At 40.6% G+C, this 24,496-nt stretch overlaps 1 protein-coding gene across 1 annotated transcript in view; it reads left to right on the top strand.

Annotated features, from left to right (window-relative positions):
* Positions 1 to 24,496, top strand: part of LOC125483709 (apoptosis-stimulating of p53 protein 1-like) — a 50,418-nt gene that overhangs the window by 4,065 nt on the left and 21,857 nt on the right. The window contains exons 3-4 of the mRNA XM_048600096.1: positions 5,072 to 5,191; positions 7,157 to 7,233. Coding sequence (XP_048456053.1) covers positions 5,072 to 5,191; positions 7,157 to 7,233 — 197 coding nt within the window. The remainder of the gene's footprint in view (positions 1 to 5,071; positions 5,192 to 7,156; positions 7,234 to 24,496) is intronic.

Raw genomic sequence — 24,496 nt, 5'->3', positions numbered from 1 at the left:
CCCCCCCCCCCCACCCAATGGTCAAGAACGCCGTCAACCATGTCTCCCGCATTTCCCGCAACTCATCCCTCACCCCCCTCCCCGCAATAACAACCAAAACAGAATCAACCCCGTCCTCCCATACCACCCCACCAACCTCCAGATCCAACGCATCATCCTCCAACACTTCTGCCATCTGCAATCCGACCCCATCACCAAAGACATTTTTTCCCTCCCCACCCTTATCTGCTTTCCGGAGGGACCACTCTCTCCGTGACTCCCTTGTCTGCTCCACACTCCCCTCCAGCCCCACCACACCCGACACTTTTCCCTGCAACTGCAGAAAGTGCTACACCTGCCCCTACACCTCCTCCCTCAACCCCATCCCAGGCCCCAAGAAGACATTTCTCATCAAGCAGATGTTCACCTGCACATCTGCTAATGTGGTGTACTGTATCCGCTGTACCCGTTGTGGCCCCCTCTACATTGGGGAAACCAAGCGGAGGCTTGGGTACCGCTTTGCGGAACACCTATGCTCGGTTTGCACTCAACAACTGCACCTCCCGGTCGCGAACCATTTCAACTTCCCCTCCCATTCCTTAGACCACATGTCCATCCTGGGCCTCCTCCAGTGCCACAACGATGCCATCCGAAGGTTGCAGGAACAGCACTTCATATTTTGCTTGGGAATCCTGCAGCTTAATGGTATCAATGTGGACTTCACAAGCTTCAAAATCCCCCCTCCCCCTACCGCATCCCAAAACCAGCCCAGCTTGTCCCCGCCTCCCTATCCTGTCTTTCCTCCCACCTATCCCCTCCTCCCACCTCAAGCCCCACCCCCATCTCCTTCCTCCTAGCCTCATCCCATCCCCTTGACCTGTCCGTCCTCCCTGGACTGACCTATCCCCTCCCTAGCTCCCCACCTACGCTCACCTTTACTGGCTCCATCCCCGCCTCTTTGACCTGTCTGTCTCCTCTCTACCTATCTTCTCCTTTATCCATCTTCTATCCGCTGCCGTCCTCTCTCCCTATTTATTTGAGAATCCCCTTCCCCTCCCCCATTTCTGAAGAAGGGTCTAGGCCTGAAACGTCAGCTTTCCTGCTCCTCTGATGCTGCTTGGCCTGCTGTGTTCATCCAGCTCTACACTTTGTTAGCCCAAAAAAGTGGTTGCTCTTTCTTGTAAACTAATCAATAAAACAATTAACATTAACAGAACTTTGAAATTTCACCTTTTTAACAACTCTTTTTCGAACTACTAAAAATAATTAAGTATATTATTATTGCACCAAACTTTTTCTCCAATCTGTATGGATCTAATAACTTGTGTAATCCTGCACAGAAACTTAAATCAATAGTGTTTGCAATGAACGAAAAGGAGTGATGAACTAAAAGAAATTGCGTAATGCTTTTACAACAGAAGGAATAGAATGCAATAAATGTCTTGCTGTTTTTTTGTCCAAATATTAACTTGTTTTAATTTGAGGAGAAATGAAGATAAATAAATTGTTCTGGCAAGTAGACAGTTAATAGAATAACCTGAGTGGGTTCTACATTTTGACCTTACTGCATAAATATACGTAAAGTTTCAAAATCAAACGGGTATATCTGCTACTCGCTGGAAAGGAATATGTTGGAATAAAGCTGCTGCATTCATGTACAGCTGATATTTTTCTGTTTCCAAAGATTCCAGTCTATACTCTCAATCATCTGAAGTTGTTAGCTCATATTCTGTGGAGTCTATGGATACCAGCAGTCCTCTGGTACTTATCTAAGTTGTCCTTTCCATTTAGGAGTTGGGCCTAATGGAAGAATGTATCTCTTCGCATAATGTCAATGAGCACTCCTTTTTGGCAGAAACCTTTGTGAATTGCAATTTCTGGATGGCTTATTCTTTATCCCCACCTTCAATTAAGAATGCATTGCTTTAATTGAGATCAGATACTTTGACCATGGATTGAAACAGAACCCTTATTAGTTTCAGTCCTAGTCTCAGTCTTAAGAGGCGAATGCATTTATTTAACATCAACAGAAACTTGGGGAATGTGCTGGTGGACTATTTAAAAGTAGAGATAGTGTTTTAAAATGTAAAAATGATGGTAGCCAAAAACACCTGGCAATAAGAAAAATAGGCCCATGTTCAGCAGACAAAGAAAGAGGAGTTGCTTTCTAAACTTATAAATCTAAATTATATTTGTATTTTAGGTTATAAATATGAGCTATCAATTTATATCATCGTTTATTTAAACGAGGAGCTTTAGATTCGTCTCTGTTTGAATATTGACTGGTTTTTGCTGGCTTGAAGCAGCAAACTGGCATCTGTTTTTTTGGCATAAATCTAACTTCACTTTCCCAGTAGACATTTCATACAAGGTCAATAATTTGTTTAATGTTTCTACAAAAAAATACTTTTCCTGGAGAAGAATTGCAGCTGCAGTTGAGTTTCTACCATTTTCACAGGACAGAAGAAGTTATTTCAACTCATTATGCTATTTTAGGCAATGAACAATGTAGTTAATTTCCTTATCATGGAAATATTATTTTCAGCTCAAAATGTCTTTGCATGAGGGTATTTGAACCTTAGGAGAGGATAGCGAGCAATCCTGTAAACCAAATCACTGCATTGCAGTACGCTACAGAAATGGTTCTATTGGTGTTAATTTACACATTGGTCATATATCTATAATATATACAAAAAGTTTACATTTTTGATTGTTATTCATGATTGAATATTTATCTGAGATAGTAGGAGATAGTATTTATCTGTTGTTTTTCTTGCTGCACTAGCTACCAATAACATTTTCTTTAATGTCAAGTTTGAAGGAAGTATTATTGCTGTGAGCTTAGGGAAATACATTTTGTGCTTATGCACTCCTTTCTTAAATATCTATTTTATTGCTTCAGTGAGTTATTCACGAAGTGACCTGCTTTGTAACTGACTAAGTTGTGTGAAATCTCAAGGTCAAATTAACTTGCCTTTTTAACCACAGAAACTTGTCACATTGCTTGATCCTGAGCTAGTGTTCTTTCTCAGAGCTGTTCTTTTGCCAATATCGCATTTTTCAACTTGTACTGCATTTCTTGCCTTCGCTTCTATCGATCGCTCTTCCCCTTTTCTTACAGAAGTCCTAAACCTTGGGAATATCATCCTTGAACCACTGCTCTTCTTTCCAAGCACCAGTGTGCCCATTTAATTGTTCTTACGGTTACAATTCTTGTTTTCAAATATTTTCCTTCCTTTATCTCACCATATTTTAGTGATCACCTCCAGTCATATATCTCTACCTGACTTTTGACTCATCCCACAACACTTAAAATTTAGCACCACCTTTTACATATCTAACTGTTATACTCTGGATTCCTTTGGGGAAAAAAAGCTCTCTGCTCTGATTCTTCACTTGCTTTCAAAAGCCTCTTTAAAACCTATCTCTTCAACAATGCTTTTGATTCAGGATCTAAATGCGTGCCCATTTTCTTTGTGTCTATTATATACTCATTTTCCCTATTCTGCAGAAAGCTTTTTTTTTTAGGTTACTTCAATTTATTACTGCACCCGTTAGAATTTTGAAGAATTCTTCAGAAGTGCTGAAATCAAGTTTTCACCAACATATAAATTCTCAACTTCCACTGTCCTCATAACTGAGATACAAATTCCCTGGTCTGTTCAGTTGCGGATTGAATGCACTTCAAACTAAGATGTTTCCATCAGGGCTGATGGTCAGAAATATGAGATTATCCCCTGCAACACTGATGATGGATGAAAGTAATGTTTTTGCAACATATTTGGCAAACAGTATATCTCAAATTATTGTAGATCTCAACGAGAATGATAAACAGCAATAGTCCAAGGGAAAATGAGTTAGTTTTGTGGTTTCGGAACCTGGAAGTTTTTACAAGTTTTAAGTTGGGAAGTATGGAAAATTTCCTTCTTTAGGTTGTTGTGGAGCCATGTTTCCTGGCTGTCCAAAATATGAACAGAATTTTCAGAGCAGGTTAATCGATATGAATTAGCCTAAATCTGCCTCCGTGAGAATGGAGCTCAGCAAAGATTTTGTTTTTTAGCTTTCTAGTTGGCATCAATCTGGCAAGGATATGCTTCAAACACAAACGCTGTGCAAATGTTAAGTTGACACATCGTGACAGAGCTACGTGCTCAACTGAATTCTCTTTTCATTTGCTCTGGGTGATATCAAGCCAGTGCTCCATGTAAGCTCACCTATTAACCTTGATAGCATGTATTTTATCGCTGACTATAAAGCTTAAAATCATTCTTCCTGTGGCTTCTCTGAACTATAGATCAGTACTTGAGACTTCCTTCCTGTGTTCTGTGTCAGGAATGGGACCATTTTTAATTCTCTCCAAACATTCTTTGCTGGAGTTAGGTGCAGTTTCAAAGTACAGCATCAGAAAGCTAATTCAGATTTTTTGGCAATCTACATAAGCATACAGTATTATTTATTTTTATAATCTAATTTAAGCCCCTTTCCTCCACTCATCCCTTGCATTTATTTATGATAAGTACCATCTAGTACTTGTCAACTCATTCCCCCAAATCTAATCTTATGACTATTGGTCCACTTAATCATTCTATGTTCACTTAATCGTTCTATTTTTAGATGACTTCACCTACCACAGCAGCTGTCCCCTCCCAATCAATTTTTATGTCACAAGAAATGTCAATCTTTGCACACTTCCTCTTCCCTGTTTCTGTGCATTTCCTTAATTATTTGCCATCTCTCTCTCTTGCATTCTTTGAGAAGAGAAGTATTGGTGAGTTCTATGGCACCTTTGAACTACAGTTACCATTCATGTATTTGTCCTTTTGTCCAACTGTACTGTATATACGCTTTGCGCTGGGGCGCTTGTAATTTGAAATAGAAAAGAATGAGTGGTAAATTTTAAGCATCAATGTGTTATAAGCTACTTGATTTGGATTGTTGCCTTATACTTAATTGAAGCCAAGCATTATTTTCACGAAAGCATTTATTTTTATAACAAGTTATTTAAAGTCCAGCATTTTATTTACTTCTGAAAATTTGAGTAAAATTAGTGTTGTAATGTTCTACAGGAGATAACATCTTGTTTCTTTGACAGAACGTGCCATTCCTTCTGACCATATGATGTATGAACATCTGCAGAAGTGGGGACCTCGTAGAGAAGAAGTGAAATTCTTTCTCCGTCATGAAGATTCACCTAATGAAAATATTGAACAAAGCAAGTAAAACACTGAAATATGTTTTGGAGTAAATTTGTAGCTTGGGTTGTGGATGTTGTGGGTGGTTAGTTGGCTTGCCGAGCTGGTTCGTTGTTGTTCCGCAGGCGTTTCATTACCCTGCTGGGTAACATATCATTGCAGCCTCCGATGAAGCGCTGTTGTGTTTTCCCGCCTGGTTTTTAAACTCTGGAGTCGGTTGGGCTGGATTACCTCACTTCCGCTTTTCCTTCGCAATGGAGTATATATGGGGTCGAGTTCTATGTGTTTGTTGATGGCTTTCCTCTTGGAGTACTGGGCTTCTAGGAACTCCCGTGCCCAACGGACTCCAGAGTTTAAAAACCAGGCGGGAAAACACAACAGCACTTCATCGGAGGCTGCAGTAATGATGTTACCCAGCAGGGTAATGAAACGTCTGTGGACCAACAACGAACCAGCTCGGCGAGCCAACCAACCACAACACACTGAAATATATTTTTAAAGAGTTGATGAGTATGGAATAAAATGTGCATGTCAGGAACTGGAGATTTTAATTCTTTCTATATTTTTCTTTGCATAGTTATGTGCAATTTCAAAGTATAGTGTAAAAAAAGCTGATTTGGATATTTTTGGCAATCCATATATGCATACACTACAGAAAGAGACCGTTCTGTACATGTGGCAGATGTTTTGAAAGAATTTTCCAAGTGTCCTGTTCACCTGCTCTTTCCCCATAGCCCTGCATTTCATATGAAAAAGTCTTCTCAGAACTATTCATATCAGAAGTCAAATTCGATTTTTATTGCTTGATACTTTTAGACCACCATATTTTAAAATTTTGTCACGGAAATCGATCAGCCGTAGTCTGACACACCCTATTTTTCCCATTTTTTTTGAGTGAAATGGCAAAAGGTCAACCTATCACCATTTAACAAAGTATAATCAAGGCACTGCAGGTTGAGGAACGTCTTTGATCCTTCTTCACCCATTCTGAAAATCCCTATTCACCACATTATAATGCCAGAAGTTATTGCCTATTACGCAAATGCTTTAGTCACTGCCAAGAAGGACTGTTCTCCTATTGTGGTTCTCACTTTGTACCTATGGCCTTGCTGTTGTCATATCTTGTTATCCCTTAATTTATTCCAGACATTTCCTCTAAATTATCCTTACTTGCAAGCTTATTCCAAATGCAGATCACTTTGTAGGAAGGAGAATGTCCTCCTTTTGTTCCTTATCGCATACTAATTTCAGCTTGTATTGCCCTACACTTGCATTCTGTTTAATTTTTAAAAATTAACTTCTTTGCTATTCATTGCTCTTCCAATAATATCATGAGAATGTCACAACAAATAGACATAATTGAATCGAAAAGCATTCTCTTAATTTGATATCTCATAAGATACAGTGCCTCAGATCATACACTTGTGCTTCAATTCTATACCCCATTGTCAGACCAAGTTGGGCTCAAATTCACAACTCCTCACTCGGGCACAGGGCTGAGGTACAAGCTGATAGCCACAGTGGGAGAACAGTCCTTCTTGGCAGTGACTAATGCATTTACATAATTGGCAATAACTTCTGGCATTATCATGTACCCTTTGAGGTGAATGTGATGCTACATTAGGACTTGAGAGATATTCTACAGGTATTTCTGCTATAATGCCTGTTTCGTTAATGCGAATTGGCTGTAACGCGATTGATGAATTGTGAACTGTATTTGGATAATGCAAACTTTCTGCTGTATAGCTATAACTATTTTCTATAGCAATTTCCTTATAACACGATTTTCTATAGTGCGAGGTCACACATCTATCTCGTTATAGGAGAAATACCTGTATCCATTACACAGTTTCTGGTATAAAACAAAGCTGGCAGCATAGTCAGTCCAACCAATGATTTCATTTATACAATTTTTTTTTCTCTATCTGGCCTAACTTGAATCCAACTGGGCATATTTCAAAAGAACCTTTGGTTTGCTTTTGCAGGTGGACATCAGTCTCAAGATCAGCTGAATAGATGGAATGGAATTCATTTGTCTACAGACAAGCGTTTCGAAAATGGGGTATTCATTTTCTTTGTCCTTATTTTGTCTTTTGCTTATAATTTCCTTGAATACACATGTGCTGCTTAACCAATTCTTTCCTCTGTTCAAGTCCTTCCGATTTATGTTCATCCTACCCACAGCACTAAGAATATGACATTAAAGGTCAAGAATATGATGTTATCATGCAGTCATAGCTTGCCATTCTTCATCTTGATCATTCTGCTGTAAACCACTATTGAATAATTTTTAATGTTCCTCCAAGCTGCACAACATCATCAGCCACTTGTTTTGTTTTCTATACTTATGTAATAAAACATTTATAGAAAACATTTTCATTAGTATCAACAGTTTATCATGCAAGTGCTGTAAATCTTTACCTTTGAAAATTAATATGGAAGATTTAACAGGTGTAAGACTTTATTTCATCACTCTTCTCTCCAATTATTTCCCTTTTTGCCTGAATGCACTGATTTCTGAATTAAGTACAATTCAAGGGCACAGTCAGCACTGTGGTGTAACTCACCTGACCAGTGGCTGTGTCTGCTGCCACCGCGGGTGCACTGACCACCCAAGCAGTCAAAGTATGAGTTATTTCTAGCAACACTACAGGTAACTGCTTGCGTCAAAAATTTGGAACCAATAAAGGGGCACATGTTCAAATGTTCTAAGTTAATTAAATACTTGGCTGTGCTGTTCACTACCTCCCTGGCAACCAGGCTTTGACCCCTCACTGTCTCACTCCCTCTCTCTGTCCTGTTTCTTTGCTTTTAAAAGGTTCTTCCCCACCCCCCACAACCCCCAAAGTAAGGGAAGAAGGCAACAAGCAAGAGAGAGGCAATAAGGGAGTGGGGCAGCCAGGGAGGTGGTGAGTGGAGACCAGAACTGTGCATGGAAACTGCAAATATGGTGTAAGGTTGGTTAGATGTACAACCATCAGTGTAACTATGCATGTGCCAATGAGAGGAGTGGGCACTGACCTCCAGTTCATGGTGCATATTGATGATGTCAGTGGCACCAACTTCCTGTTCCAATGAGTTGTTACAAGATACAGTGATGAAAGGGGAACAGCATATCAGTATGATTCTATTTTGACCTAATGCTATTGCACCATTTACATGAATGTAAATTGAAGTCTGGTAACCAAGTGGCACAGTGGTTAGCACTGCTGCCTCACAGTGCCAGGGAGCCGGGTTCAATTCCACCCCGGGTGACTGTCTGTGTGGGGTTTACACATTCTCTCTGTGACTGTGTGCGTTTCCTCCCACAGTCCAAAGATGTGCAGGCTAGGTGAATTGACCATGCTAAAAATTGCCCATAGTGTTCAGGAATGTGTAGATTAGGGGAATGGGCCTGGGGGCATGCTCTGATGGTCGCTGTGGACTTGTTGGGCCAAATGGCCTGTTTCCACACTGTAGGGTTCTATGATCTATGATTCAAGTCTGTCTTTCCCATTTTTACATTGGATGCTAAGTCCAGTTGTAACCCCTCATACAACTAACCTAATGGATATCAGCAAACCCAGCTATGGTGAAGAATTAAATATCAAGCCTTTCAGACTGATTATTTAGTCTTACACATAGTTAGACTAAAACTGCTTGCGACAGGCCCTCAAGCTAAGACACAATTCTGTCGCTAAACATTATGCATACCAGTTTATTGCAATCATTAAAAGTTTTTAGATAGATTTTAGTGAATTTAACTTGGAGTATATTGTTAGAAGTTTGTATTATCTGGTTATTTTTAGAAATGCAAAAACTGGTTGAGTTTTAATACCCTTGTATTTCCAAAACCTGACCATGTCACATTTGGTCTATTGGTAGCATTCTTGCCTTTGGTTAAAGATTGACTTTCAGCTACACTCAAGCACTTGAGTATAGTTTGAGAGGTTTGCCACACATTTGGATGTGACAATAAATCAAGTTTCCATCCATTTGTTCAGTTCAACATTTTCAAAGAGGGATAAGGACCTTTCTCAGTGTCCAAGCCAATATTTATTCTCTGCTGCTTGTGGGGTCTTGTTCATTCATGCAACACACTTTGTTGGCAGAACAGTTGCAAGACACTAACGTAAGTACATGAATGGGAGAGATATGGGCCTGGAGCAGGTATGTTCGACTAGTTCAGTTTGGGATAATGTTGTATGGACTGGTTGGACCGAAGGGTCTGTTTCCACACTGTATGACTCCATGATTCTATGAAGTGTTTTGGTATATTTTGAGAATCTAAAAGTTGCAATAAAAATCCAAATAATTTCTTTTTCAAAGTAAAACTTCAATGGATCCTTGTGTCAAAGTATAAGACAAGGATGTCCAAACACATGTTGTCTGGAGTCTTGACAGTCTGGGCTTTGAAGCCTAGGGAAGTTAGTCCTATTTGTGCTTAGAAATTTATGTTTCATTTGCTGGTTTCTGCTCTTGGAATTCTTAAGGACATAAGTTTAAAAAAGACTATCATTGTTGCCATACTGCTCAATAAATCCCAAATCAAAAGGCAGCATTGCTAATGTCAATGGACCTATTAAACACACTGATTCGAGCTTAATGTGTGGTTCCTGATACTCCAAAACAAATAGGTAGACGACTTTGCGGGATTGAATTAGGGCATTGTGGGGTGTCAAAGCTAATGTTCTGCCGAGTAGTAAATAGACTTGGAAAGGACTCCTAATTAGAGGGATAATTTAAACAATTAGCTGCAACAGAAGGTGCTGAGTCTTTATAGTTGGATGATAGAAAATTGGCTGCAGGACCATTCTCATCTAGAATTGCCTTGAGGAAACATGATCCTGACACCTGGGGTTTTATCCCTAAATACGTTGCTATCTTCAAGTAGAAAGGGGATAAAGGAGGAGGAAAATGTGAAAAGAAAGGCAGATAATTTAAGTTTTACATCGGCTTCAGTGCTTGATTTCTCCGTTTTTATGCGTACACTTTTGAGAAATATATAGAAATTATGTATTACACTGTTATTCACCAATTCATTTACGTTGCTTTTTTTTTGTTCAAATCAAACATTCTGGTTCCTAACAAAGTTTAAAGACGTATTACATATTCCCTCTTCAAACCTAATAACTTCAGGAATTTTTCATTTGAATTTTGCAAGCTCATTTGTTTTGTTGGTCTGTTCAATTATAAAACCATTCTCTTAAAAGTAGGTTAAATGCAAAATGAAAATTTTTATCATATTTTACAAAATTATTGTACTAAAAGTAATTGCCATGGCATATGCCAGATCGTTCTGATTTTTTTTTTGTTGTCTTGTAATGATTCCCAAAAAAAAATGAAGACAAATGTAGGTCCCTTACAGTCAGAAATTGTGTAAGTTATGACAGAACAGATGGCAGACCAATTGAGTACATAGGTTGGTTCAAAAATTATGCCTTGTTGTTGTTGACCTTTCACCTAAGGGCAATAGCTGCTTTCTACCCACCTTGTCCATGCCTATTCATAATCTTACACACCTCAATCAGGTCTGTTTTCAGCCTTCTCTACTCTAAAGCAAACAGCCCGAGCTTATCCAGCCTCTCTTCGTAGCTAAAATGCTCAATCTCTGACAACACTGGTGGATCTCCTCCAGTGCAATCACGTCTTTCCTATAGGGCAGTGACCAGAACTGTGCACACTACTCCAGCTGTGGCCTAACCAAAGTTTGTACAGCTCCAACATCACCTCCCTGCTCTTATAATCTGTGCCAAGACTAATTAAGACAAATGTCCCGTATGCTTCCTTAACTACCCTATTAATCTGTCCTGTCACCTTCAGAGATCTGTGGACAAGCATCCCAAAATCCCCTGGTCCTCTGATCTTCCTAATGACTGGTCATTCAACAAGTACTCCCTTGTCTTCTCCCTTCTTCCAAAGTGCATCACCTCACATTTAATTCCATCTGCCACTGACTTGTCTGCCTGACCAACCCATCTATATTCTCCCTTAACCTAACACCTTCCTTCTCCCAGCCAATCTTTGTGTCATCCTCACTCTTGCTCATCAACCCTGCCTCACCCCCAGATTTTCTTCTATATCCTTTATATTCCACGAACATTATGGGACCTAACACTGATCCCGCTAGATACCAATGTAGAGTCTCCCAAACAGCCTTCTACTACCACCCTCTGTCTTCTACCACTAAGCCAATTTTAGACTCCACTTGCCAAGTTAACCAGGATCCCATGTGCTTTTACCTTCTTTATCAGTCTCCCATGTGGGACTTTCTCAAGGAATTTGCTGAAACCCATCAGTTGCACGCCTGATCACCATCTCTCAAATTTGAGGTTTGACTTTCTTCTGACTATACTTGATCAAACCGTGCCTGTCTCAATAGTTATTGATTCTATCATTCAGAATTTTCTCCAGTAGCTAACCGAACATGATCTGTGAGGCTGGCTGGTCTGTAATTCCCTGGTTTATGTCTGTCACCCTTCTTGAAAAGTGAAAACACATTAGCTGTCCTCCAGTCCTGTGGTACCTCCCCTTTGGCCAAAGAGGAATTAAAAATTTGGATCAGAGGCCCTGTAATTTCCTCCCTCATCTTGCACAGCAGCTTGAGAGATACAACTCATCCAGACCTGGGGATTTGTCCGCATTTAAGCCCACTAGAATCTACCAATACCTCCTTAGAACGTCAAAGATGGCAATAAGAGAAATGATAGGCAGAGGACTCAAGGGCCAGAGTCAAACAATGGCACAGTTTTTTTTTTGGGAAAAAAGAGGGAAATGAGTCAAGGAACATAAGAAAGACAAGCGTTAAGCCTTTATGCCTGAATGCAAGGAGCATTCAAAATAAAGTGGATAAATTGTGCATACGGATGTAAATGGCTATGATACTGTAGGGATTGCAGAGACATGGCTTAAGGGTGATCAGGGATGGGAACTGAATATCCAGGGGTATTTAGTATTTTGGAAGATGTTTTGGGATGTTTTCTCTGGACCAATAAATTGAAGTCTTAAGTAGAGAACAGGCCATCTTAGACTGAATGTTGTGTAACGCAAAGGAAAAATTAGTAATGTACTTGTGAGAGACTCCAAGGGGAAGAACAACCATATGGGCGGCACAGTGGCTTAGTGGTTAGCACTGCTGCCTCACAGCGCCAGGACCCCGGTTCGATTCCACCCTCGAGCGACTGTCTGTGAGGAGTTTGCACGTTCTCCCCGTGTCTGCGTGGGTTTCCTTCAGTTTCCTCCCACTGTCCAAAGATGTGCAGGTTAGGTGGATTGGCCATGCTAAATTGCCCATAGTGTTCAGGGATGTGTAGATTAGGTGGGTTTATAGGGGGATGGTCTGAGTGGACAGTGTGGACTTGTTGGGCTGAAGGGCCTGTTTCTACACTGTAGGGATTCTATGATCTATTCTATGACCTATAATACGATAGAATCCTTCACCAAGATAGAGAGTGAGGTAATTGATTCTCACATGAAACTTCAATAGTGTGAGGCATGAGTTGGTTGTGATGGATTGGGAAATTATTCTGAAAGGAATGACAGTGGCAAACAGTCAAAGAGCGAATGGGTGGAGTACAAAAATTGTTTATTCCTGTCTGGCGCAACCATGGCTTGTGAGACAAGTTAGAGATTGTATGCCACTTTTATGAATCTAATACTATTTGACAAGAAAAAGCAATAGACCTGAAGATTTGGAACAATTTAGAAGTCAATAAAGGAGGACTAATGAATTGATTAAGAAGGGAAAATAGAGTATAAGAGTAAGCTTGTGCGGAACACAAGAACTTTTCAGAATCATAGAATTCGTAGACTGCAGAAAGAAGCCATTTGGCTCATCAAATCTAAACTAACCCTCAGAACATCCCATCCTACCCCCATATCCTGCATTTGCCATGGCAGGTTATGGGCGTAGGAATGGCATTTGAATGGCAGGCAGAGACTAATGCCTTTCAGTGTTGGGACCCCTGCTGTTCACAATATATGTTAATGATTTAGGTGAGGGAACTAAATGTAATATCTCAAAATTTCCAGGTTATACAAAGCTGAGTGGAAGAGTGAGTGTGAGGATGATGCAGAAACGTTAGTGTGATTTTTGACTGTTTGAGTGAGTGGGCAAACGCATGGCAGATGTAGTATAATGTGGATAACTGAGATTATCCGCTTTGGGAGCAAAAAAAGGAAGGCAGATTATTATCTGAACAGCTGTAAATTGAGAGAGGGGAATAATCAATAAGACATAGGTGTCCTTGTGCACCAGTCACTGAAAGTAAGCACGCAGCTTTTTTGTTCTATTCATTCATGGGATGAGGGTGTTGCTGGCTAGGCCAGCATTTATTGTCCATCCCTAATTGCCCAGAGGGCAGTTCAGAGTCAACCATATTGCTGTGGGTCTGGAGTCACATGTAGGTAAGAACAGGTAAGAATGGCAGTTTGCTTTCCTAAAGGACATTAGTGAACCAGATTTTTCTGACAACCGGCAATGGATTGATTCATGGTCATCGTTAGATTCTTAATTCCGTATACTTACCAAATTTAAATTCTACCAGCTGCTGTGGCGGGATTTGTACCCAGGTCCCCAGAACATTATCTGGATTAACAGTCCAGAAATAATACCACTAGGACATTGCTTCCCTGAAGGCTGCACCAGTCAGTAAAGAAGGCAAGCTGCATGTTGGCCTCTACAACAAAAGGATTCAACTACAAGAGGAAAGATATCTTGCTGTAATTATGCAGGGCATTTGTGAGGCTACATTGAGAATATTCTGTGCAGTTTTTGTCTCCTTATCTGAGGAATTATGTTTTTGCTATGGTGGGAGTTCAACGAAGGTTTACCAAAGTGATTACGGTTGACAAGACTGAAGTATGAGATGAGATTGAGTTGGTTAGGATTATATTCACTGGAGTTTGGAAAAATATAGATACCTATACAATTGTAACAGGACTGTACAGTTTAGATGTAGGAATGCTATTCCAAATATTGGCAGGAGGCCGGAACCAGGGGTCATAATTTAAGGATGAGAGGTAAACTTTTCAGGACTGAGATGAGGAGAAATTTCTTCACCCAGACAGTGATGAGTCTTTGGGATTCATTACCACGGAAAGTTGTTGAGGCCAAAGCATTGTGTTCTCAAGAAGGAGGTTGATACAGCTCTTGTAGGTAAAGGGATCAAGGGGCATTTAGGAAGAGAGGGTGGGATTAAGGTTTTGAGCTGATCATCCATATTAAATGGCAGAGCAGTTATGAGGGGTCAAATGGCCTACTCCTACTCCTATCTTCTATGTTTCTCAGTCCCTGTTCCAGAATTCTTACCTACATCCTCCTCCAAGTGAAGACTGATGTGATGTACTCACTTTACTCCCTACCCTGTCCTGCCTGAAGATCCTATGTCCCAGGATGTTGAGTTGTCAGTCCTGCTCCTCCCTCAACCACATCTCTATGATGGCAACAACATGGCAAGTCCACTTGTCAATCCATGCCCTTAACTCGTCTGTAATTCTCCTAGCATTAAAGTAGAGACTATCCAGCCTCACCTTACTTCCTTGAAACACAACATGGTTGAACTCATTCAGCCTTGGTTTCCTTCCTGAAGTATGCACAAAGAAGGACACAAATCATCTCCCAAAAATGTTGGAGATCATAGGGTCTAGTGAGAGGGAGGAACTTGAGGAAATCTATATCAATAGGGAAGTGGTGTTGGGGGAAATTGATGGGATTAAAAGACGATAAATCCCCAAGACCCAATAATCTACATCCCAGAGGAAGTTGCTCAAGACAAAGTAGATGCATTGGTAATCATCTTTCAAGATTCTCTAAATTCACAAACAGCTCCTATGGATTGGAGGGTTGCTGGTGTAATTCCACTATTTAAAAAAGAAGAGTTGTAGAGAATTATGTACCAGCTATTTTGACATGAATAATGTGGAAAATACTAGAGTTTGTTATAAAATATTTAATAGCGGAGCACTTGGAAACCAATAACAGGATTGGATAGAGTTGGCATGAATTTACCAAAGGGGGATACTTGATAAATAGAACATAGAACATAGAACAGTACAGCACAGTACAGGTCCTTCGGCCCACGATGTTGTGCCGAACTTTTACCCGAAACCTAAGGTCTATCCAACCTCCACCGCTACCATATACTAACATCCATATGCCTATCTAATAGCCGCTTAAATGCCCCTAATGAGGCCGACTCCACTACCTTCTCCAGCAATGCGTTCCACGCCCCTATTACTCTCTGAGTAAAGAACCTACCTCTGACGTCTCCCCGATATCTACCTCCTTTCACTTTAAAACTATGTCCCCTTGTAAAAGCTACCTCCACCCTAGGAAAAAGTCTCTGGCTGTCTACTCTATCTATATCTCTGATCATTTTGTACACCTCTATCAAGTCACCTCTCATCCTTCGTCGTTCTAAAGAGAAAAGCCCTAGCGCTCTCAGCCTTTCCTTGTAAGACCTTCCCTCCATTCCAGGCAACATCCTGGTAAATCTCCTCTGCACCTTTTCCAATGCTTCCACATCTTTCCTGTAATGAGGTGACCAGAACTGTACACAATACTCCAGATGTGTCCGAACCAGGCTTTTGTACTCAATCCCTGTATTAATGAAAGCTAACGCACCATACGCCTTCTTAACAACTCTATCCACCTGGGTGGCAGCTTTCAGGGAACTGTGAACATGAACCCCAAGATCCCTCTGCTCCTCCACACTGCCAAGGATCTTTCTGTTAATCCTGTATTCTGCTTTCAAGTTTGTCCTTCTAAAATGAATCACCTCACACTTTTCAGGACTAAACTCCATCTGCCACTTCTCAGCCCAGCTCTGCATTCTATCAATGTCCCTTTGTAACCTAGAACAGCCCTCTGCACTGTCCACAACTTGATCCACCTTCGTCCGTGAAGTTGCTAATCCACCCTTCCACTCCTTCATCCAAATCATTTACTAAAATCACAAATAGAAGAGGACCCAGAACAGATCCTTGTGGTACACCACTCGAGCTCCATGTTGAATATTTTCTGCCTACTACCACCCTTTGTCTTCTAAGGGTCAGCCAATTCTGAATCCAATCTACCACATTTCCCCCTATCCCATGCCTCCTTACTTTCTGCATGAGCCTACCATGGGGAACCTTATCAAACGCCTTACTTAAATCCATGTATACCACATCCACTGCTCCACCTTCATCCACGTGTTTGGTTACCTCTTCAAAGAATTCAGTAAGGTTTGTGAGGCATGATCTATCCCTCACAAATCCATGCTGACTATCACGAATCAAACCGTGCCTTTCCAAGTGATCATAAATCCTGTCTGTCAGAGCCCTTTCCAATAATTTGCCCACCACTGACATAAGACTAACTGGTCTGTAATTTCCGGGGTTATCCCTGTTTCCTTTTTTGAACAAGGGAATGACGTTTGCCTCTTTCCAATCTTCCGGTACTATACCCGTGGACGGTGAGGACGAAAAGATCATCGCCAAAGGCCCTGCCATCTCATCCCTCACTTCCCATAGAATCCTTGGATAAATCCCATCAGGCCTGGGGGACTTATCTATCTTCAACTTCCTCAGAATTCCTAGCACATCTTCTTTACTAACATCAACCTCCTGTAGCCTCCCTGCCTGTTTCACAACATCCTTCTCTACAACTAGGTCCCTCTCAGTTGTGAATACTGAAGAAAAGTATTCATTAAAGACCTCCATAAGGATCTCCATAAACGTTACCATTCGCACCATTAAAATGAAACTAAACTCAAAGCTGTAAACTTTTACGTGAGCACATTCTGTAAAATGAAAACCTATCTCTTTAGGCTCTGTGCACAAATTCCCTTTACAATCCTTGATTGGCCCTACCCTTTCTCTGATCATTCTCTTGTTCTGCACATACGTGTAAAAAGCCTTGGAGTTTTCCCTGATCCTATTCACCAAGATTTTCTCATGCCCCCTTTATAGCTCTCCTAAGCCCTTTCTTCAGCTCCTTCCTGGCCAACTTGTATCCCTCTAGAGCCTTTTCCGTTCCTCTTTTCCTAAACCTTACATAAGCCTCCTCCTTCCTCTTAACCAGTCGTTCGACCTCTCTCGAGAACCATGGCTCCCTCACTCGCATCTTCTCTGCCTGCTAGGGACAAACATATCGAGCACATGCAGTATGCATTCCTTAAACAATCTCCACATTTCTGTGGTGCTCTTCCTTGACAGCATCTGTTCCCAATTTATGTTACCCAGTTCTTGCCTAACTGAATTGTAATTACCCTTGCCCCAATTGTAAACTTTACCCTGCCGTATGTACCTATCCTTATCCATGACTATTGTGAAAGAAACAGAGTTATGATCACTACCGCCAAAATGCTCTCCTCCCAACAGTTCTAATACTTGGCCCGGTTTGTTGCCAAGCACCCAATCCAAAGTAGCCTCTCCTGGTGTTGGTCTATCTACATACTGTGTCAGGAATCCTTCCTGAACGCACTGGACAAAATCTGCTCCCTCTAAACTATTACAGCTAAAATGTTTCCAATCAATATTTGAAAGTTGAAGTCACCCATGACTACAACCCTGTGACTTCTGCACCTTTCCAGTGTCTGCCTCTCAATCCGCTCCTCTACTTCTCTGCAACTATTAAAAAACCCCCAACAAAGTGACAGCTTCTTTCTTGTTCCTGACCTCAACCCAAACTGACTCTGTAGACATATCATTCTCGAACTGCTTTTCAGTAGCTACTATACTCGCCCTGACTAGCAATGCCACTCCCCCACCTCTTTTTCCACCCTCCCTATTCCTTTTAAAGCATCTAAATCCCGGAACTTCCAACATCCATTCCTCTCCCTGAGATACCCAAGTTTCTGTAGTGGCCACAACATTGTAGTTCCAAGTACCGACCCCTGCTCTAAGTTCATCCGCTTTATTTCTGATACTTCTTGCATTGAAGTATACACACCTCAAACCATCTCGGTGTCCGCAATTACGCTCCATCGACCGCATTTCTTTATAAACCACCTCACTCCCTGTTGTGTCTGTTGGAAGGCCGAATATCTCATCCTCTGAATTATAAATCCGGTTCCCCACCCCCTGCCAAACTAGTTTAAACCATCCCGTACAGCTCTAGCAAACCTCCCTCCCAGGATATTTGTGCCCTTCTGGTTCAAGTGCAACCTGTCCTTACTGTACAGGTCCCAACTTCCCCAGAATGTGCTCCAATTATCCACATAATGGAAGCCCTCCCTCCTACACCCACCCTGTAGCCACGTGAATCTGTCGGAGTTGTTCAAGGATGTACACTAGTAGAGTTAATATGGGGGAGACGGTGGATATGATTTACTTGGATGTTCAGAAGGCATTCAATGTAAAATGTAAAATTAAAGCACGTGGGATGGGGTAGTGTACTGAGATAGATAGAGAGCTGGTTGTCAGACAGGAAGCAAAGAGTTGGATTTAATTGTGTCTTTTTTCCAAGTGGCAGCCAGTGATTAGCAAGGTATACCAGGATCAGTGATTGGACACCCGCCATTCACAATATATATTAATAATTTAGATGAGGGAAGAAAGTGGAGTGGGAGGGTGAACAGTGAGTAGGGTGTAGAGATACTTCAGTGTGATTTAGCAAATTGAGCAAGCCAGCGAATGCATGGCTGATGAAGTATGATATGGGTAAATGTGAAGTTATCCACTTTGGTAGCAAAGTCAGGAAGACGGATTATTATCTGAAAGGTGATAGGTTGAAAAGGAGGGAGGTGCAACGAGAGCTGGGTGTCCTTGCCTACTTACTTTCAGTAGTAAATGTAGAAGGCAAAAGGCGTTCATAGCAAGAGGATTTCATGTACAGTAGCAGGGATGTCTTGCTGAAGCTGTGCAGGACCTTGGTGAGATCACACTTGAACTATTATGTGTAGTTTTTATCTCCCCTTATCAGAGGAAGAATGTTCTGGCTATGAATGGAGTGCAGTGAAGGTTTACCACATTGATTCTGGGAGTAGCTGGAGTTGGGAAGAATGAGGAGGGGGGGGAGCGGATCTTATTGAAATCTGCAAAATTCTTGCAGGATAAGACAGGATAAACCCAGGATGGATGTTTCCAATGTCCAAGGAGTCCAGAACCAGGGGTCACAACCTGCGGATATGGGGAATGCCATTTAGGACAGAGGAGGAGAAATACCTTTACACAGGGATGGTGAACCTGTAGAATTCTCGGCCACAGAAGCAGATGAGACCAATCTGTTGAATGTTTTCAAGAAGAAGTTAGATACAGATTTTGGGGTGCAAAGCACCAAAGGGTATGAGGAGAAAGAGGGTATAGGGTACTGAGTTGGATGATCAGTCACGATTATGTTAAATGGCAGAGCAGGCCCAAAGGGCCGAATGGCCTACTCTTGCTCCTGTTTTCAGATTTTAAGTTTCTAAAAGCACTTTTGGTAATTATTTTCTGGAGTTCATATTGAGCATTATTCACGGTCTATTGGTGTATCAAAGATGAAAACATGAAAAGAGCACAGTTGGGTATCTCAGTCAGCAAAACCTAACAGATCTGTACATATTGTGATTTAGTGGAATACAATTCAGCGCAAGTAAATTGTATGTTATATGTCATGTTTATACACAGAATTACACAATTAGGAAGTGTTTTACAACTTTGCTGCAAAACTGCTGGGCGATGAACAGCCTAACAGAAAAATGACAGAGTTGATTTGAAGCGGTCAGTGGTGTAAGTGACTTTTAGCTGCAAGCACTCGTCATTATAAACTGACAGTTTATAAACTAAACATTAAAACTTGCATCTTCCGGGCTTCATACATTCAAAAACTGCAGGCTGAAATCAGAATAGTTTTCTGCAAGGCCTAGTCGTGAAACTGCTGAATTACAATCGACGTTTTAAAAGCCCCTATTAGCCTGTCAAGTCATAATTTGGTGTGTTTGGGATCTGTTGCCCTCCTGAACATTATTTGTTCTTTGTATGTGACTGACACTGATGGTATTTATTGCTCTTTGTGTGTTGCCCTTTTACCATAATTACCATAATGTCATTTTTGGTTTGGACCACAAATTACTAGATTTTTTTTTTGAGTTCATGACACTTGGGTTGTGAAGCCAGTACCATGAGGAAGGAACAGAATTAGACCATTCAGCTCATCAAGCCTGCTTCACTATTTAATACAATCATGGTTCAAGATCGCTTCAATGCCATTTATCCACACAATCTCCATAATCCTTTTGCCAGAGTGTCCCTTGAGTTTGGTTTTACTTTGAAGTTTTTGGTCTAGAGAACCACTTCCATTGTTAAGGGAAAAACTATTTTTTGATATATTTCGTAGCTTTAATTTTCGACTTCAAAACAGTACCCAGTTGTATACTTTGTGGCACTTTATTGTGAGGGGAGGTTAACACTGAGGTAACCTCCTTAACAGTCCTAAACGATCTCCCTTTCTTGGAGCAACTATTTTACATGTATAGCCAAGACTTGTGAAAACTCCCCAAACTGAATTTAAAAGGCTTTTCTCTTCTATACTATGAATGTCAGCCCAAGCTCAAAAAAGTTCCAGAATATTCTGTCTGAAAGCCTGATATACTGCACTGTTTACTTTATTCCTTCATACACTATCCCAATTCAAACAGATGCCCTTTAGCATCCTTGAACTATCTCTCTGATTGCTTTTTAAAAAAGAAATGATCATTGAAACAGACCTAAAATTTAATCTAATTTAAACCTAAAATTAAGCCACTTCATACAAATACAAATGCCACTAGTTCAAAATTCAAAAATCCATAATAAAGGCTATTAATAGAGAGGTATAAACCTCTCACCATGTATTATACTAAGCTTAAGGGCAAAAATAGATGTTAGTCCATGTATCTTTCCCCAGAGTGGCAGGAACTGACATCTTTTCCTTTTGGTAGATGTTTTTTTCATTACCATTGGGATAATCTGTTAGCCATGGTATGTTCTAACAACATATGGATTGTATAATAAATAACTAGTACATTGTTTCTGTATCACAGTTAACGTTGCAATTCCTGGAAAAACTAAACATGAGGATGACACTAATCTTCATAGGCTCATGGCAACAACAAGATGATGAGGCTTGAAGAATACAACAGGCCAGGTGGCATCAGAGGAGATGAAAGTTGATGTCCCAACCCGAAACGTCAGCTTTCCTGCTCCTCTGATGCTGCCTGGCCTGATGTGTTCCTCCAGCTCCACACTATTGTCTCTGACTCCAGCATCTGCAGTTCTTGCTATCTCTCAAGAAGATGATCAGCAAAAAATGCCGAATCAATGTGAGCCAAACCAATTTCTTTGGATCAATCAACTCTTCACATGGTATTAGACCTGAAACGACCAAAGTGGAAGGCTTACAGAAAATAACTACACTGCAAGATGGTGACTGACAAAGACTTTATTGAGGTTTTTATCCATCCTTATTCCAAATTTTGCTATCAAAGTATCTTCTCTTTGAGATTTACTTCATGAAGATGCATCATATATTTACTAACGTTTTTTTCAATTAAACTATTTATGTTCTAGGAAATGTATTCTTCAATATTAAGACTCCTCTAGGTTTACCACATTGTAGATACATCCCAGAAATAAATAAAGAAAATTACAGTACAGGAACAGGCCCTTCAGCCCTCCAAGCCTGCACCACCATGCTGCCCATCACAACTAAAACCCCCTACCCTTCCGGGAACTGTATCCCTCTATTCCCATTCTATTCATGTATTTGTCAAGACATCCTTTAAAAGTCATTACGTATCTGCTTCCACTATCTTCCCCAGCAGCGAGTTCCAGGCACACACCACCGTCAGTGTTTTAAAAAAGACTTGCCTCATACATCATCTTTTAAACCTTTCCCCTCACACCTTAAGCCTATGCCCCCTAGTAACTGACTCTTGCACCCTGGAAAAAAGCTTCAGACTGTCCACTTTGTTCATGTCCTTCATAATCTTATAGACCTCTATCAAGTCGCCCCTCAACCTCTGTTGACTCAGTGAGAACAACCCAAGTTTCTCCAACCTCGTAGCTAATGCCCCCCTAACCAGGCCACATCCTAGTAAATCTTTTCTGTACTCTCTCCAAAACTGCTACATCCTTCTGGTACATCCCACAGCTTTCCCTTTGCAAAAAAGTCCCCATTGTTACCCCAGGGACTCCATTTCTCATAATGGTGTTAAAAAAGACTCCAGAAATACTGACAAGTTAATCATTGGTCTGTATGTGTATTTTTTTAAGTCAAGGAATGAAGATGGCAGTTTTCTAGGAGAGGGGGGGTCTGAAGAGAGAGAACATAACAATATTAATTTAAGTGGGAAGTTGGGTCGTCAGCAGGTTAATGTGAATCGAGTCAAGGGATCATTTGGTGGGCCTCATGGTTCAAGTGTTTTTTTGAGAAAAGATGGCATGTTTCCTATCTTGCTGCTAGAAAATAAATCTTTGTGAGGGTGAACTAAAGACTGGCAGAGATGGAAGTAGAACCAGCAGAAATGAGAAGCAGGGCAGACTGAGATGACAGCTAGGATCATGAGATGGAAGACAACAGTGAAGCAGAATCACAAAGTTGTAAGTGGCAACAAGCCATAGAACGGGGCTGGGGTTGGAGATGCAGATGCTTTGAACACAGTAATTTAGAACTTGGTTGCTTTCGGACTCAGGATAACAGCAGTGTGATAAATTTCATGGATTTCATTTAATAGATTTCATAGAATCCCTGCAGTGTGGAAACAGGCTCTTCAGCCCAACAAGTCCACACTGAAAATCCTATCCAGACGCATCCCCCTATAACCCACCTAATCTACACATCCCTGAACACTGTGGGCAATTTAGCATGGCCAATCCACCTAGCCTGCACATCTTTGGACTGTGGGAGGAAACCCAAGCAGACATGGGGAGAATGTGCAAACTCCACACAGACAGTCGCCCAAGCGTGGAATCGAACCCGGGTCCCTGGCGCTGTGAGGCAGCAGTGCTAACCACTGAGCAAGTTTGATGTGGTGAGAATGTAGGGACCATGTGTTAAACAGAAACTTGAACATTGGGCTTAAGCACAGTGACAGAACATTGGTAAGTACTTGCAAAAATATTTTCATGAAGTTTCAATTTTTTTTAACACACACAGAAACTTACCAATGCCTGTTGCTATCAAGCATTGCTAACATCCATGTATCCTTGAATAGCCTCCCTGAATCTCTTGGGTTGCAGATTCCTGATACCAAATCTAAAATTGTCCAACCCTAGGAAATTATCCTATCAAGTACCACATTCCAGTCCTTTTATCTCCTTCAGTAGAATGTGAAAACTGCTTGTTAAATCATTTCATTGGCAATTCAAACCTAGAACAGTTTGTCCTGACAGCGTTATCAGTGCTTTTGGCAATTATGTATGAATCTCAAAAATGTTTGTCAGAGCTTCACCTCAGTACTAAACTATTTCAAGGACACCTTCAGCTACTGGTAAAAACTATACAACTATACAGTATATTGTTTCACAGTAAAGATGAAAATTTTATTTTCAGGGTGCTGTCTCAAAACATTTTAGTATCAAGCATTGTCTAATTTTCTGCAGTATTTTGAGCCATGTGCCTGCCAATATCATTTGTAAAAGCCCTTGATTTGATTTCACAAAATCACCTCCACAATTTTTCCTGTCATCTTTATGTAGTTGAGATTGTGTTATTTTGCTGTAAACTGAGAAGTTCACATCAAAATTTTGCAAGATCTCGTTACATTTACCATCTGGCATGTGAGAGTGGGCATGTTGATAATGTAAAGGTCCAATTTAAACAGGTATTATGAAGACAACCCCTGAAACTTGATCAGAAAAGAACATTCTAATTTTGTACGTTGGAATGTTCTATTCCTTTCTTTGTTACATTTTCTAAAAAGAACTTGTCCCAGGATTTAATTTTTGTACCTAGTTCAATTACTACTTTATATACGTGAACTCAGATCAGTTACAGCAGGTGGCTGTTCACCAATCCTGTATTTATCTGACATGCAAGCAGACATTACATCAGAAATAGTTTGATCATGCTTAGTAAGACACTCCTGGTGAATTGAACTTCCCAGTCCAAATGCATCAGTGCAATCCACAAGGTGCATTTATCTTCTGAGCCATATTTTATCCCAAAATAAGCTCATTAATTACTTCAAGGGAATGAACATTGTCCTATAGTAACGTTGCTAGCAATCTTAATGACTTTTTCTTAAAAGTAAAAATGTTCACTGTTTAAAAATATCTTCTACCCCCAGAATGTGAGAATTGTTTTCAATGTATGCTAGAATTGTTCAGACAATTTGCTAGCTTGCTGCTTTTGTAATTTCAGTATTTCATTCTGAATGAGCAGCTAAATTGCAAAAAAAAAG

The sequence above is a fragment of the Rhincodon typus genome, chromosome 8 (assembly GCF_021869965.1).
Source record: "Rhincodon typus isolate 14 chromosome 8, sRhiTyp1.1, whole genome shotgun sequence".
Classification (NCBI taxonomy): Eukaryota; Metazoa; Chordata; class Chondrichthyes; order Orectolobiformes; family Rhincodontidae; genus Rhincodon; species Rhincodon typus.
The sequence above is the reverse complement of the archived record's forward strand: the minus strand, read 5'-3'. Positions and strand labels throughout refer to the sequence as shown.